Here is a 12,530-nt window from a genome sequence, read left to right as displayed (position 1 = left end):
GTATTTGCTATTATCTTATTTATATTATTGTTGTTGTGCTGGAGCGTGTGTGGGGCTGCCGGCAGGCATGTCTTAGATCTATAGGCTATGAAGCTGGTGGATGTGTTAGCCGCCTTCTATCAAGGCTAAATGAGGGAGCAGTTAGCCTCTTCATTTCACAGAAGAAACCATCAAAGACAATGCCTGAGTAAAAGCTGAGCCATGTGGCCAGAGTGGTTTGCCTGGAGCCTGACTGCAAGTGCAGGGGCTGGGGCATTGATTTGATTGCATCTGTCTGAGGCCAAGTTTACATATAAACTTACATCGGTATTGTCATAAACAGATAGTTAAGGGTTAATGTCTCTTTTACCCGTAAAGGGTTAAGAAAGGGTTAAGTAAACCTGGCTAACACCTGACCAGAGGACCAATAAGGGGACAAGATACTTTCAAATCTTGGTGGAGGGAAGTTTTTGTTTTGTGTTCTTTGTTTGGGGTTTGTTTGTTCTCAGGGACTCAGAGGGACCAGACGTCAACCCAGGCTCTCCAAACCTCTCTGAATCAGTCTCATGTTTTAAATTTGTAAGTACCCAGCCAGGAAGGCGTGTTAGTCTTATGTTTGTTTTCTCAACCTGTAAATGTTTCTTTTGCTGGAAGGATTTTTACCTCTGTTTGCTGTAACTTTGAACCTGAGGCTAGGGGGGATTTCTCCGGCTATATAAATTGAAGTGCCCTGTAATACATTTTTCCATCCTGATTTTACAGAGATAAATTTTACTTTTTCTTTCTTTAATTAAAAGCTTTCTTTTTAAGAACCTGATTGATTTTCTTTGTTTTAAGATCCAAGGAGTTGGGTCTGGACTCACCAGGAGTTGGTGGGGGGGGGGGAAAGAGGGGGGATGGTTAATTTCTCCTTGTGCTAAGATCTAAGGGATTTGGGTCTTGGGTTCCACAGGGAAGGTTTGGGGGAAAGTGTACCAAAACACTATATTTTTGGTTGGTGGCAGCGCTATCAGATCTAAGCTATAAATTAAGCTTAGAAGGGTACATGCAGGTCCCCACATTTGTACTCTAAAGTTCAGAGTGGGGGAGGAAACCTTGACAGGTATAAATTTCTCAGAGGTGTGAAAAATCCACATCCCTGAGCCATGCAGTTATACTGACCCACCCCTGGTGCAGAGAACGCTGTGTTGATAGGAGGGCTTCTCCCATTGACATGGCTACCACTTTTCATGGACATGGATTAACTACACTGATGGGAGAAGCTCTGCCATCAGCATAGTAATAGCTTCACTGAAGTGCTACAGCTGTGCTACTGCAGAGTTTTAAGTGTAAACCTGCCCTGAGTGTGTGAAAAGAATGGGAAAGTGAGCAGATAGCAAGAGGAACCATGTGAGCATTGCCCTAGGAGGAAGCCAACAGAGAGCTTTCTTTTGTGCAGAGTACAGGCTGGAAAAGACAGGCTTTGAAATTGTGAGCAAAGAAACTGCCTCCTCTGCCTCCTGCTTTTCCTTCTTACTGTGATCAGGGAAACAGGACTGTGGGTACATTCTACACAAAGAAACAAGTTTGCACCAAAGAAATATCTGACTAGTAGAACCAATCCAGCAAGGCCCTGAATACTGGCTAACTGATTAGGCCAAAGGACAATGTTGTTTATTAATTTATTTAATACCATATATTGCAGCATCACGAGAGGCCACAACAATGTGCTAGGCTCTGTAAATATTTAGTTATTTGTATTTATCACAGGTCTAGGAGCCCCAGTCATGAACCAGAACTCCATTGTGCTAGGTGCTGTACAAACACAGAACAGACAGATGGCCACAGCTCCGGTGAGATTACAATCTAAATGACAAGACATAACAGATGGGTGAGACAGACAAATAAGCAAACCAGCGGGGATTTGGGTAGACTGGGTAACAAACATAGTAGGAAGTGCATTGTTCTGAGCTAGTCAGTAGTAGTGATCACAGTGTTCCACATGCCTAGCTGTAATTAGGTTGTAGTTTGTGCTTTATGGAATACAGGAGGACAGAGTTGGAGGAGGGCAATCCTCTTTTATCCTATCAAGTTCCAATAGGGAGACATCACCCTGGTGTCCAAGTGCCTTCCAGTGATTCATTAAGCAAAGTGAATAGCATCTTTCATGTCTGATTCCTTTTTCATTCTTCTCCCTAGGATGAAAATGAAATACAATATTCCACCCCCCACCCCCAATCATTTATGAATGATGTGCCATGTGATTTTATTGTGAAGACTAGAGCTGAAATCTTGGCTCCATTGAACTCAATGTCAAAACTCCCATTGGTCTCAGTGGGGCCATGATTTCACCCTAGGTTTTTACTGTACTTCTAAATATACCTGAATATGTATGTTAAAAACATTATACAACCTGAGATGAACATAAATTCATTTTTTAAAAAAGGATGTCAATGAAAACATTGCAGACTGTATGTGTGTTGATTCTAGTACAGTATTTACATTTGGTGTCTTGAGATTTGTGGGGTTTTATTTGTTATTGTTTTATGCCCATTGTTAATGACACACGATGAAGGCAGATATGTTGTATACTTTTTAAAATACCCTGTGAATACAATGTAACAACTCTCTTTAATACTTGTATGCATGAGTGCTTGCTTGCAGATACGGGGCCTGATTCTGAACTCACACAGTGAGAGCAGTATCCATTCCTCAGAATACATTTACAATGACAGCTTTGATTATAAGCTGTCATTTTAAATCATACACAGGGATGTCTCCTCCCAAACTGAGAGTGCCTCGTGGGGGGGACGACACATGACCTCTGACTGATGTAAGAGCTGCAGCCACCACAAATTACTGGTGATTCTACTCCCATTTAAAACCAGTGGAAGTTTTATTACTGAGTTAGGCCCTGATCATGCAACATTGTTTCATGTGGGCTCAGGGGTCCACCCACATGGATATTATTGCAAGATTGGCTCTTTATGGGAGCAGGATCATACTTTTAAAATATAGTCAATTAAAGATGAAAACAAGTGTTCCTATACTATTTTTCCATGTGGGTTTATTGCCAGCTATTCTAAACACATGGTATGTAGAAGGACAGAAGTATTATTAGCTTTTGGTCTCCTCCTCACCTTTATTAATAAGCAGAGCTCTCCTTAGCATGCTTTGGCCAGGTCTTGAACATAATTCCCCCAAACAAAACTGACTCCTGTGCACCATGACCACACTTCAGGGCCAGCCAAAAGATTTCAGTGGGTCTTAGGCCTGGTCTACACTGGGGGGGGGGGGTGTTGAACTAAGGTACGCAAGTTCAGCTATGCGTAGTTCGAACTACTCACCCGTCCAGATGCCGCGGGATCGAAGTCCGCGGCTCCCCCGTCGACTCCGCTACCGCCGTTCGCAGTGGTGGAGTTCTGGAGTCGACGGGAGCGCGTTCGGAGTTTGATATATCGCGTCTAGATGAGACACAATATATCGAACTCCGAGAAGTCGAACGCTACCCGCCGACCCGGGCGGGTAGTATAGACGTAACCTTAGAACTTCTTTCAGGTACACACCAGATTGAGCTGACACCTTTCACATAAAACGGTATGTGTGTGAGGAGAGTGAGTCATTAGGATGCCTCTCCCCAGCCTCCTGCTACTGCATGGCCCAGGTGCTTGTCCATTTCACCCCTCACAGTTGCTCACATGGTTAGCTTAGGAATAGTAAACTGATGCTGCTATCTTCACAAGGTAAAGGGCTAGACATATGATCTTTATTGTAATGAAAGTGGAAATTCCCCTTCATAGGATCAAATCATCAAAATGATTGTGTGCAGCTCATCAGTGTTTCAGGTTGCTTTTTAATTTTTTTATTTTATTTTATTTTTCATTTTTTAAATTAAAGATGTTTTTTCACTGCATTTAAGTTTAGGGAGGAAAGTCCTCCATTGTGCCTCCAACAGATGTTGGTGTAGTCTCTGACTCTTTCTCAACTCTTTAATTAGCATACAGCAATTGCCCTTTCCCTGAAATTGAGGAGATTATCCTATAATTCCTTATACAGGTAAAACTCCCATTCAAATCACTAAATTCCCGTAGGCAATGCATATCCTGGAACGCAAGCCTCCAAAAAGCTTGTAGAGTCCTAAACATATAATTTTAATGTGGATGTGTGTCATGCATGTCTACATACCTAAAAAATCCAGAAATGACTGAGAAGTGGAATTTTTGAGATACTTGGTGATGTGCGTCCACATCTGACATTTCGAATCTACCCTTGTCAGTATAAGTTAGAAATAAATGGGAACTAAGTGTCTGGTCCTGAGATACACTGAACACCCTCAACACACATTTATTTCAACTGGAGCCGAGGAAACCCACCACTTTACAGAACTGACTGCGACAATAATATAATAGATCTCTTGTGTTTTCTAAGGTACCTCCTACCACTGGCTTTCTAGCCTGTCTGGTAGCCAATAAAAGTGGATGGATTATCAGTTCTCAAAGAGGTGATCCACATTATAAGGGTGATTGATTGGGTCACATGCTGTCTGCTTGAGGAAATACTGCCAAAAGAAACCCCATTACCACCTTACATATCACATGAAAAGGTAAGGAACAAAACTTAACTCTGTAGATAGTCTCTCTGAGCAGCATTCACTTCTCAGCAAACCCACAGACAAGTAACTGGGTGTATGCGATATTCTGCCAATAAATCCACAGTAACACAAAGTTTATAGGCCAATTCTTCAGCTGGCATTTAAGTCTACTTACAGGAGTTCAGGAGCTAGCCTTCTGTATTTCAGCATACCTGAAAATGGATGAAATCTTGACTCCATTGAATTCAGCGGGGCCAGGATTTCATCTACTGAACCTGATTCTCTGATCCCTTATACCCATTATACATTGGTGTAACTCCATTGACTTCAGTGGGGTTACTCTATATTTATACATATGTAAGTGAGAGAAAATTAGGCCTTTTCTGTTTGTACATGCTAACCCTGCAGACAAAAGGCCAGGGGTAAAATCCTGTCTTCATATAAGTATATGGTAAAACTCCCAGGCTCCAGGATTTCACCCCAGATATTTTTCGATGTTTGGCTAATGAGTGAAGAAAAATCATGCACAGATTTTTCCTTGAAACAGAGTATTCCTGTCACTATGAATAAATGTATTTGTCCATGCTACATCTGCAGACATCCTCATCCTCTGGGGAACAGGAGGTATATAACCCTGGAAGTTTTCCAGATTCATACTTAAAATGTGAGGCAATAACCCTTCTGGCTATTGTCCTTGAATGTACCGAGGATGTACTCTGAATATGCTAACGAGGGAAGATCAACAAAGCAAAGGGCAGATCTCTTTCCAGGAATGGTCACAGACAATGGGCTTGTCTGGCACTTTACAGCACTGCAACTTTCTGGCTCAGGGGTGTGAAAAAACACCCCCCCTGAGCGCATCAAGTTTCAGTGCGGTAACACACCAGTATAGACAGTGCACCAGCACTGGGAGCCGCGCTTGCAGCACTGGTAGCTACGCCCCTCATGGAGGTGGGTTTTTTAGAGCATTGGGAGAGCTCTCTCCCAGCCCTCTGCCGTGACTACACAAGCCACGTTAAAGCGCTGTTGCCAGTGTAGACTAGCCCAATATTTCAAGTCATAATATTTTCCTGATGCCGGTAGATCTTTCACTATGGACATAGCCTTCTATTTAAACAGATGCAAATTGAGCTTCCATGAGTAGTCCTCTCTCCCTTAGTTTTTAAAAAAGAGGCTCAGATTATTTACGTATTCTATACAACTGTGAAATGTACAAACATAATTTAAAAAGACCAGTTTGTGTGGAAGTGCACTGATTAATATGCACTTCAGGTGAGTAGTGATGCACATCTCCAGATCAGATCATGTGATATGTGCTTCTGCAAAGTGTAGGACTCTTACTGTCATTATAATATGTTTTTAAACATTTTTATGAGAGACATACTAATCCATCAAGGCTCTATTTCACAAATAGTGAAAACTGCAAAAAGTCATGAAATGTTTTATGCTGTGTTTAATAAAGTTTCATTAATTTTTTTGTAGGTTTTCTACTTCCCTAGTCTTTCAGCCTAGGCCACATCCACCATGCCTGCTGCTCTAATTCTTTTCTGTATGTCTGTTGATTTCCTTCTCCTCATTTCTACAGCTTCTAACCCACGGGCCTGCTTCTCCATTTATCTACATCTCTGTAAATCAGGAATAACTCCACTGAAGCCACTAATGTAAAATTGGTGTAAGTGAGAGGGCAATGTGGCCCTGTAGCTCTACTAAATTAAGCTAGATAGGGCCTGATCTCACATTGTTTTTATGTTGAATGTAACTTCACTGTGTTTTCTTGAGTTACTATTGATTGACACTGCTGTATATGAGATCAGAATCAGGCCTGCAATTTTTTTTTAGATTGGAACTATCAATAGAAATGCAGCCTAGCTTACTAAGTTACTATATAATCATATTTGGTCCATTGTTACGAATCCTTATAATCACGAGTATCGGTTACTAACATGAGTAGTCTTGTTGGAATCATGGTAGTAAATACTATGCCTAGTAGTAAGCATCTGCAGGATTGGATTCATTGTCCTCTTCTTCTCTCTACCACTTCCTCATCCCCTCCCTTAATTGTAGTCTCTGCCTGTTTTTGTTTCATTTTAGGGCTCAATTCTGCAAACAGATACTACTGGCCATAATAGTGCTCATTCCGCTGAGTAGTACTTGACTTCAGGATAGTAAGTACTGCTCCCCATAGTGAGAGTTTGCAGGATAAATCCCTTAGAAGGAAGAAAATCTGTTTGTTTGTTTTAATTTGCTCTGTAAAGTGCTATGCATGTTTAGGTTACATCAGTGACCATAAGACCTCTTTTCCTTCCCAGCTTATGTATTATGGACGCTTCTATATTGTATGATTTTGGTTTTCCATTTTCTCCTGTTCTCTGGATACTTTTCTCGGCCCCTCCCTTTCCTCCAGTGTTTGGGGAAATAATGCCTGTCTACAGTTTCCCATTATGTTGCTGATATTATTAGTGATAGATCTGCCTTCTCCCTGCGGCCCTGATCCTCCAGCATTTTCTGATTGACATTTCGTTATTGAATTGCACAGGTGAGAAGGCAGCTCCTCATGTCTCTTTCTCAAAATACAAAATTAAACTAATTGTTGCTTAGCCACAAGGAGCAGTGGATTGGGACTTGCAACTAAGAACGGGCTGGGGGAGGGTAAGCCTGACCTGAGGGTAGGGCAGAATGGAATGGGAAGGAACTATACAAAAAGGCCAGATGTATAAAGGGGAGAGATTGAAAAAGCCCATTTTTCATCATTAACCTACTGAATTAAAACCTTTTTGCTATTAAACACATTTGGAAAATCCCAAATTGTGTACATTTCAGAGGTGGCTGGTTTACTTAAATCTGGTCTCCTATATTCATGTTTACGCTTATTTGGATGATGATGTTGCCTATGGTATGCAAAAAACATCCACATTGTGTACTAATGCCAGTTAACCTCACAGGGCCTGTCTCTCTTGTCCCTTACACTGGTAACTCTATTGACTTCAATTGAGCTATTCCTGATTTAAACACATCTATATGAGAGGTGAGCCAGTCTCATACAGTTCTTCTTTAACCAATCACAATTCAAAAATGTTTAAGCCATTTTCCTCCTCCTGCTAATGCCACCGCAGGGACTGTCAGGTGGTTGTTTCATTAATATCAGTATTATTCTGTACTATAAAGTTCCAGGAGCAGAGTCTCAGGGGTCAGATTAGAGCTGGGTATATGTCGGTAAATCATAACTATATGTCTTACCACTAGAAACTGAACAGAAGAGTTGGAAGAGGGGGGCAACCATAACAATTTTCTAATTTGAATACTGGATACTCTGTACTCAGTCCACTTTTTCACAGGTGTAAATTAAGTCTACTGGATTTACTCTTGATTTACACAAGTGTAACTGAAAGCAGAATTTGGCCTACTGTCTCATCAAATATATCTGTCATGGCTGCAGGAGAAAAGGAGAGAAATAGAAGAGGAGGACAATAGCTTCATCCCTAAATCTTTAGGGGAACTGGAGTTGGGCCCCAGTTGCAAAGTTTGAATCTCTGGATTTGGATCCAAATTTCCCTAAATATTGTATCTGTTCAGACTTGGAGTTTTGGTTTTGAACAATATATGGACTGGGGCCAACCATAAAATTCAAATCTAGATGTGAACGTCCTCAATGCTCCCAGGTGTTAGACATGGGCAGGTGGAAGGATCCTCACAGCTTGTCCTGGAATCCCAAGGCTTTCATTTTTAGTTCCCCTCTCTACGGGTAAGGGTCTGTATCCTGACAACTTTCCTTACAACAGATGAGGGCTGAAGCCCACTTCATTTGGTACACAGAAAGCCAATTTCTGCAGAACATGGATATGCTTAAAAACCTCTCCACTCTGCCTCTGCCACAGCAATAGTAGAGCATGCAAGATTCCCTTGCTTTTCTACAGTGACTATTAAACTCAATCCCCAAGCTGGTCATATTCCTGTGGCCCACCACTGATGAGGCTGGTGCACAGAAATACATACAAAATCTATTTGCCTTGTCCTTTGCTACAAACAAGCAAAGTGTGGGGTCTCCTCTCTTCTCTATAAACATATGTAACTCCTACTGACACTAATGGAATGTACATAACAAGGGGAGAGAGTCCTGCTTTGGCCCAATGGAGGTGGATCAATAGAAAATGGAATTTAATAATGAGTTTAAAAACAACTACAACAAAGAAATCCTAACTATTAACGTCTGTTAGTCTATAAGGTGCCACAGGATTCTTTGCTGCTCTAACTATTAAGGACATGTGACATTCTGCAGTAATGCAGTTTGTCACCTGACAGCATTTCCCAAAGTGTCTGTGCACAGTGGGTGAAATTTTCTAATCCTACATAAAACCCAAGCACAATGGTCATACTTAAAAACTTGTCTGTTGTCTTGGATAACCATCAGCAGTAGCCATTTTCTCTAGGTCAGTGGATAGATTATTATTTGTATTATAGTAGTGCCTACATTAGAGGCCCCAACTGAGATCACATCTCCATTGTGCTAGGTGCTGTATAGACACATAATGAAAAACATGTCTTGCCCCAGAGAATTGCAGCCTAAATAGAAAAGACAGACAGACAGCTGGAAGAAGGGATATCCCCACTTTGCAGCTGGGGAACTGAGATTCAGGGAGATTAAGTGACTTACCCAAAGTCTTACAAAGAGTGAGCAGTAGAGCTGGGAACTGGACCCTTATCTCCTGAGTTCCAGTCCAGTGACTTAGTCATAAGAGCTGCAGCCTCTTTAGTGTGGTTTGCAGTATTCACTATACAAAGTGCAGGGAGTTTCTAAGGAATACTGCAAATAGATTCCAAGGCCAGAAGAGACCATTGTGAATATCTACTCTGATGTCTTGTATAATACAGGGCAAGGAACTTCCACAAAATAATTCCTAGAGCAGATCTTTTAGAAAAACATCCAATCCTGATTTTAAAACTGCCAGTGATGAATAATTGGTAAATTGTTCTAATGGTTAATTACTCTCACCATTAAAAATGTACACCTTATTTCCACTCTGAATGTGTCTCTAGCTTCAATTTCCAGCCATTGGATTGTGTTAAACCTTCATCTGCTAGTTTGAAGAGCCCATTGTCAAATGTGTATTCCCCATGTTGGTATTTATAGACTGTGATCAAGTCGCCTTCTCTTTGTTAAGCTAAATAGACTGAGCTCCTTGAGTCTATACTAAATCCTGAGGTACTGTTATCTCAGGCAAAACTGATTTTAAGTGTGACCACTGTTCTTGGGCTAAGCACTACTTTCAAATAAATCATCCCACCACAATGTGGGGGCAAACCATAGAGTGGCTGCTACTCTCCCTGTGTGCATGGGGGGGGGGGGGCTGGTTACTAGATATGCATCAGTATAGAAGTGGCTCCTTCCCTTGTCTGCCCCCTAAGCCCTTCTCAGTGATGGGATGGCCTCAGATAGCATAGAGCCCTCTGCTCCAGTGTGAGGAGGATAGAGAGGCCCCCACCTGTGTGGCTTCTCTACCCATGACCTCTTTCCTCTGACAAGAATACCAGAGGAATTATGTGGCCCAGAAGGAGCCTTCCATCAATGGGTTCACTTCCACAATAGTTAGTATCTAACATTCTCTTAAAAGTATCCCATTGTAGCGGGGTAATTAACGGCTCCTGCCCTGAGGGGCTTAGAACAGTCCAGCAGAGGACTGTGGCTGGGGCAAGCAGCTCCCAGGCTGATTGGGGAAGTAGGCACAGCTGGGAGCCACGCCCCAAACAGACCACAGCCGGCCCCTATAAAAAGGCTTTGAGCCAGGCACACAGATATATTCTCTCTGTTTGTAGAGGGAGATGGGCCTGGCTGCTAGGGAGTTGAGAAGGTACCTGGGGGGGAGCTGGGGAGCTCTGGCCTGGAAAACCCCAGGCTGTGGCCTAGTCTAAAGCCAATTGGGTACTGGGGTTGCAGAGGGCAGCCCATGGGTAGGCCGAGGCAGCAGGTCCAAACTCCCCTTGCCTGTGATGAATGGCTGAGATGCTGTAGTCTGCCCCAATGAGTGGGAGCTTGATGGTGACTGGCAGTAGCCAAATACTGAGGTGTGGGTAGGGGTTCCCTTGAGTGGGGAGACCCACAGGAACTGTGGGGGTACTGCCTGGAGGCTGCTCCCAGAGAAAGGAAGGGTCATCTGGTGTCCAAGAGGCACATGGGGGGCCAGGCGGCAGTGGGACATCGGCCTGGAGAGGGTGCTCTGGAGGCTGGAGAGCTAATTCCTGAGACGACCAGCAGGAGGTGCCCCACTGTTGCACCTGTCCAATATTATTTTTAATATGATTCATCTTCCTTGTCCTAGGCAACTAATAGGGAATTTAGGTGGAAAAGAGACAGCCTGCTACCATTTACAAGCCCCTCTCACACTGTATCCTCCTATCTCCCAGTATATTTAAGCAAAACCTTCAAAGTTCTTTTAGTGCATTATCTTCAGCACACCTCCATGAGGCAAGTACCACCATCCTTGTGGTACAGATGGGGAAACTAAGGCACAGAGGTGGAGTGACTCAGTAACTGCCCTACTGTTAGGGCAGAAGCAAGCTGTGTTCGCTTACTATTCGGTTAACAAACAGAGAAATGACAAACTCATTTCCTGAAGCTGAAACCATGTTTGCTCTTGTACTTACTAATGAATGGAGTGCTGTGAAAAGAGGCTAAAATCCTCTAAGCAATAGACCAGTTCTGGAGCAGTGAGTGCCTGTGGAAGTGTAACTTCACCTGGCATCAACAGAGCAGCCACGACATGTTTCAATCTTTCATTACAAAATTTACTGAGAAACTCTTTCACTGTTTCAAGATACAAAGCGTGTGTCGTTACCTAGCTCTCTCTTACAGTCCAGGCATGTTACTGGGGCCTGATAAAAACACAATACTGATTATTAAAAACTTTAAACCATATTCATTTTTTAGACATTCCTTCTATGGCATGACTTTTCTTTCCTGGACATAATACATGCAATATGTGTTTGCATATAACCTCCTCTCTGAAACATGTCTTCCTGTTGAGATGATCCTATGTCTGTGACATGGTTTCATTTAGCTGCCAGTCCATTTGCAAAATGACACTCTCAGAAATAATTCCCATAAAAGCACCAGCCTGTATTTTGCAAGGAAGAGTTTAATCTCAAACCAGCTCTTCAGAATACTGATGGATTTCTGGTACTGATTTTATTATGCAAAGCATCACCTACATATTTTACATGAAATGGTTCTGAAAGATTATCAAAATGAACTCCCTCTTTCCCGAGATGTAAAGAACATCCCTCTCCCCACCCCACCGTGGATAACAGCTCAGATGATGTAGACCCAGTTTCAGAACCAGACGTGAACTCCATGCAAATATATTACAGGCAAAGCTTAATTTTACCCCTACTGAAATCCACAGCCACATACAAATCAGACCCAGAACACAGACACAGGTTGACATAACACACACTCACAGAGGAATGAGATACACTGACATACTCTCACATGCACAATACACAAATAGAACAACGTGTAAAGCTCTCTGTAGTGCTATTCTCTATATATTCACCTAGGCAGTGAGGAAGGCACTAACCAGAGCAAACGCCAGTGAAAGGAGCATGCTGGCAGAGAACAAAGTTGTTCCTAAAATGCCTCTAACGATCTGCATTATGCTAAAGCTGAAAGAACACAAGCTCAGGTTCTTCACTCACCTCCACAAAATAAAAGCAGGGCAATAGAGTGACGCTGTCCTTGGTCACTTTGCCTTTTTGCCTCTCCTTTGCAGACATGCTGGCTAAGGGGCTGGGCTCTTCTTTTAGGGATGGGGATGAGTGCTTCGAAGCAGGCTTCCTCTCCTCCCGCTCCGGTGCCTTGTGTGGCTGTCACATGCCCCAGAGGCACCTCTGGAAAGCACAGCGTGAAGCTTCCCCCCTTGCAGCAATCCCTTGTGCCACACGCAGGCAGCCCAGAGCCTCTTCTCTGCGAGAGATCTTCCTTCCTTCC

General features: G+C 42.8%; 1 protein-coding gene across 2 annotated transcripts in view; it reads right to left on the bottom strand.

The window, feature by feature from the left end:
• PLPPR4 (phospholipid phosphatase related 4) overlaps positions 1–12,329 on the bottom strand; it is a 43,661-nt gene extending 31,332 nt beyond the window's left edge. For both annotated transcript variants that reach the window (XM_045027133.1, XM_045027134.1), the window contains exon 1: positions 12,239–12,329. In XM_045027133.1, coding sequence (XP_044883068.1) covers positions 12,239–12,316 — 78 coding nt within the window. In that variant the 5' untranslated portion in view covers positions 12,317–12,329. The remainder of the gene's footprint in view (positions 1–12,238) is intronic.
• Positions 12,330–12,530: the final 201 nt, after the last annotated feature.

Source organism: Mauremys mutica, chromosome 8 (genome assembly GCF_020497125.1).
Source record: "Mauremys mutica isolate MM-2020 ecotype Southern chromosome 8, ASM2049712v1, whole genome shotgun sequence".
NCBI classification, from domain to species: Eukaryota; Metazoa; Chordata; order Testudines; family Geoemydidae; genus Mauremys; species Mauremys mutica.
The sequence above is the reverse complement of the archived record's forward strand: the minus strand, read 5'-3'. Positions and strand labels throughout refer to the sequence as shown.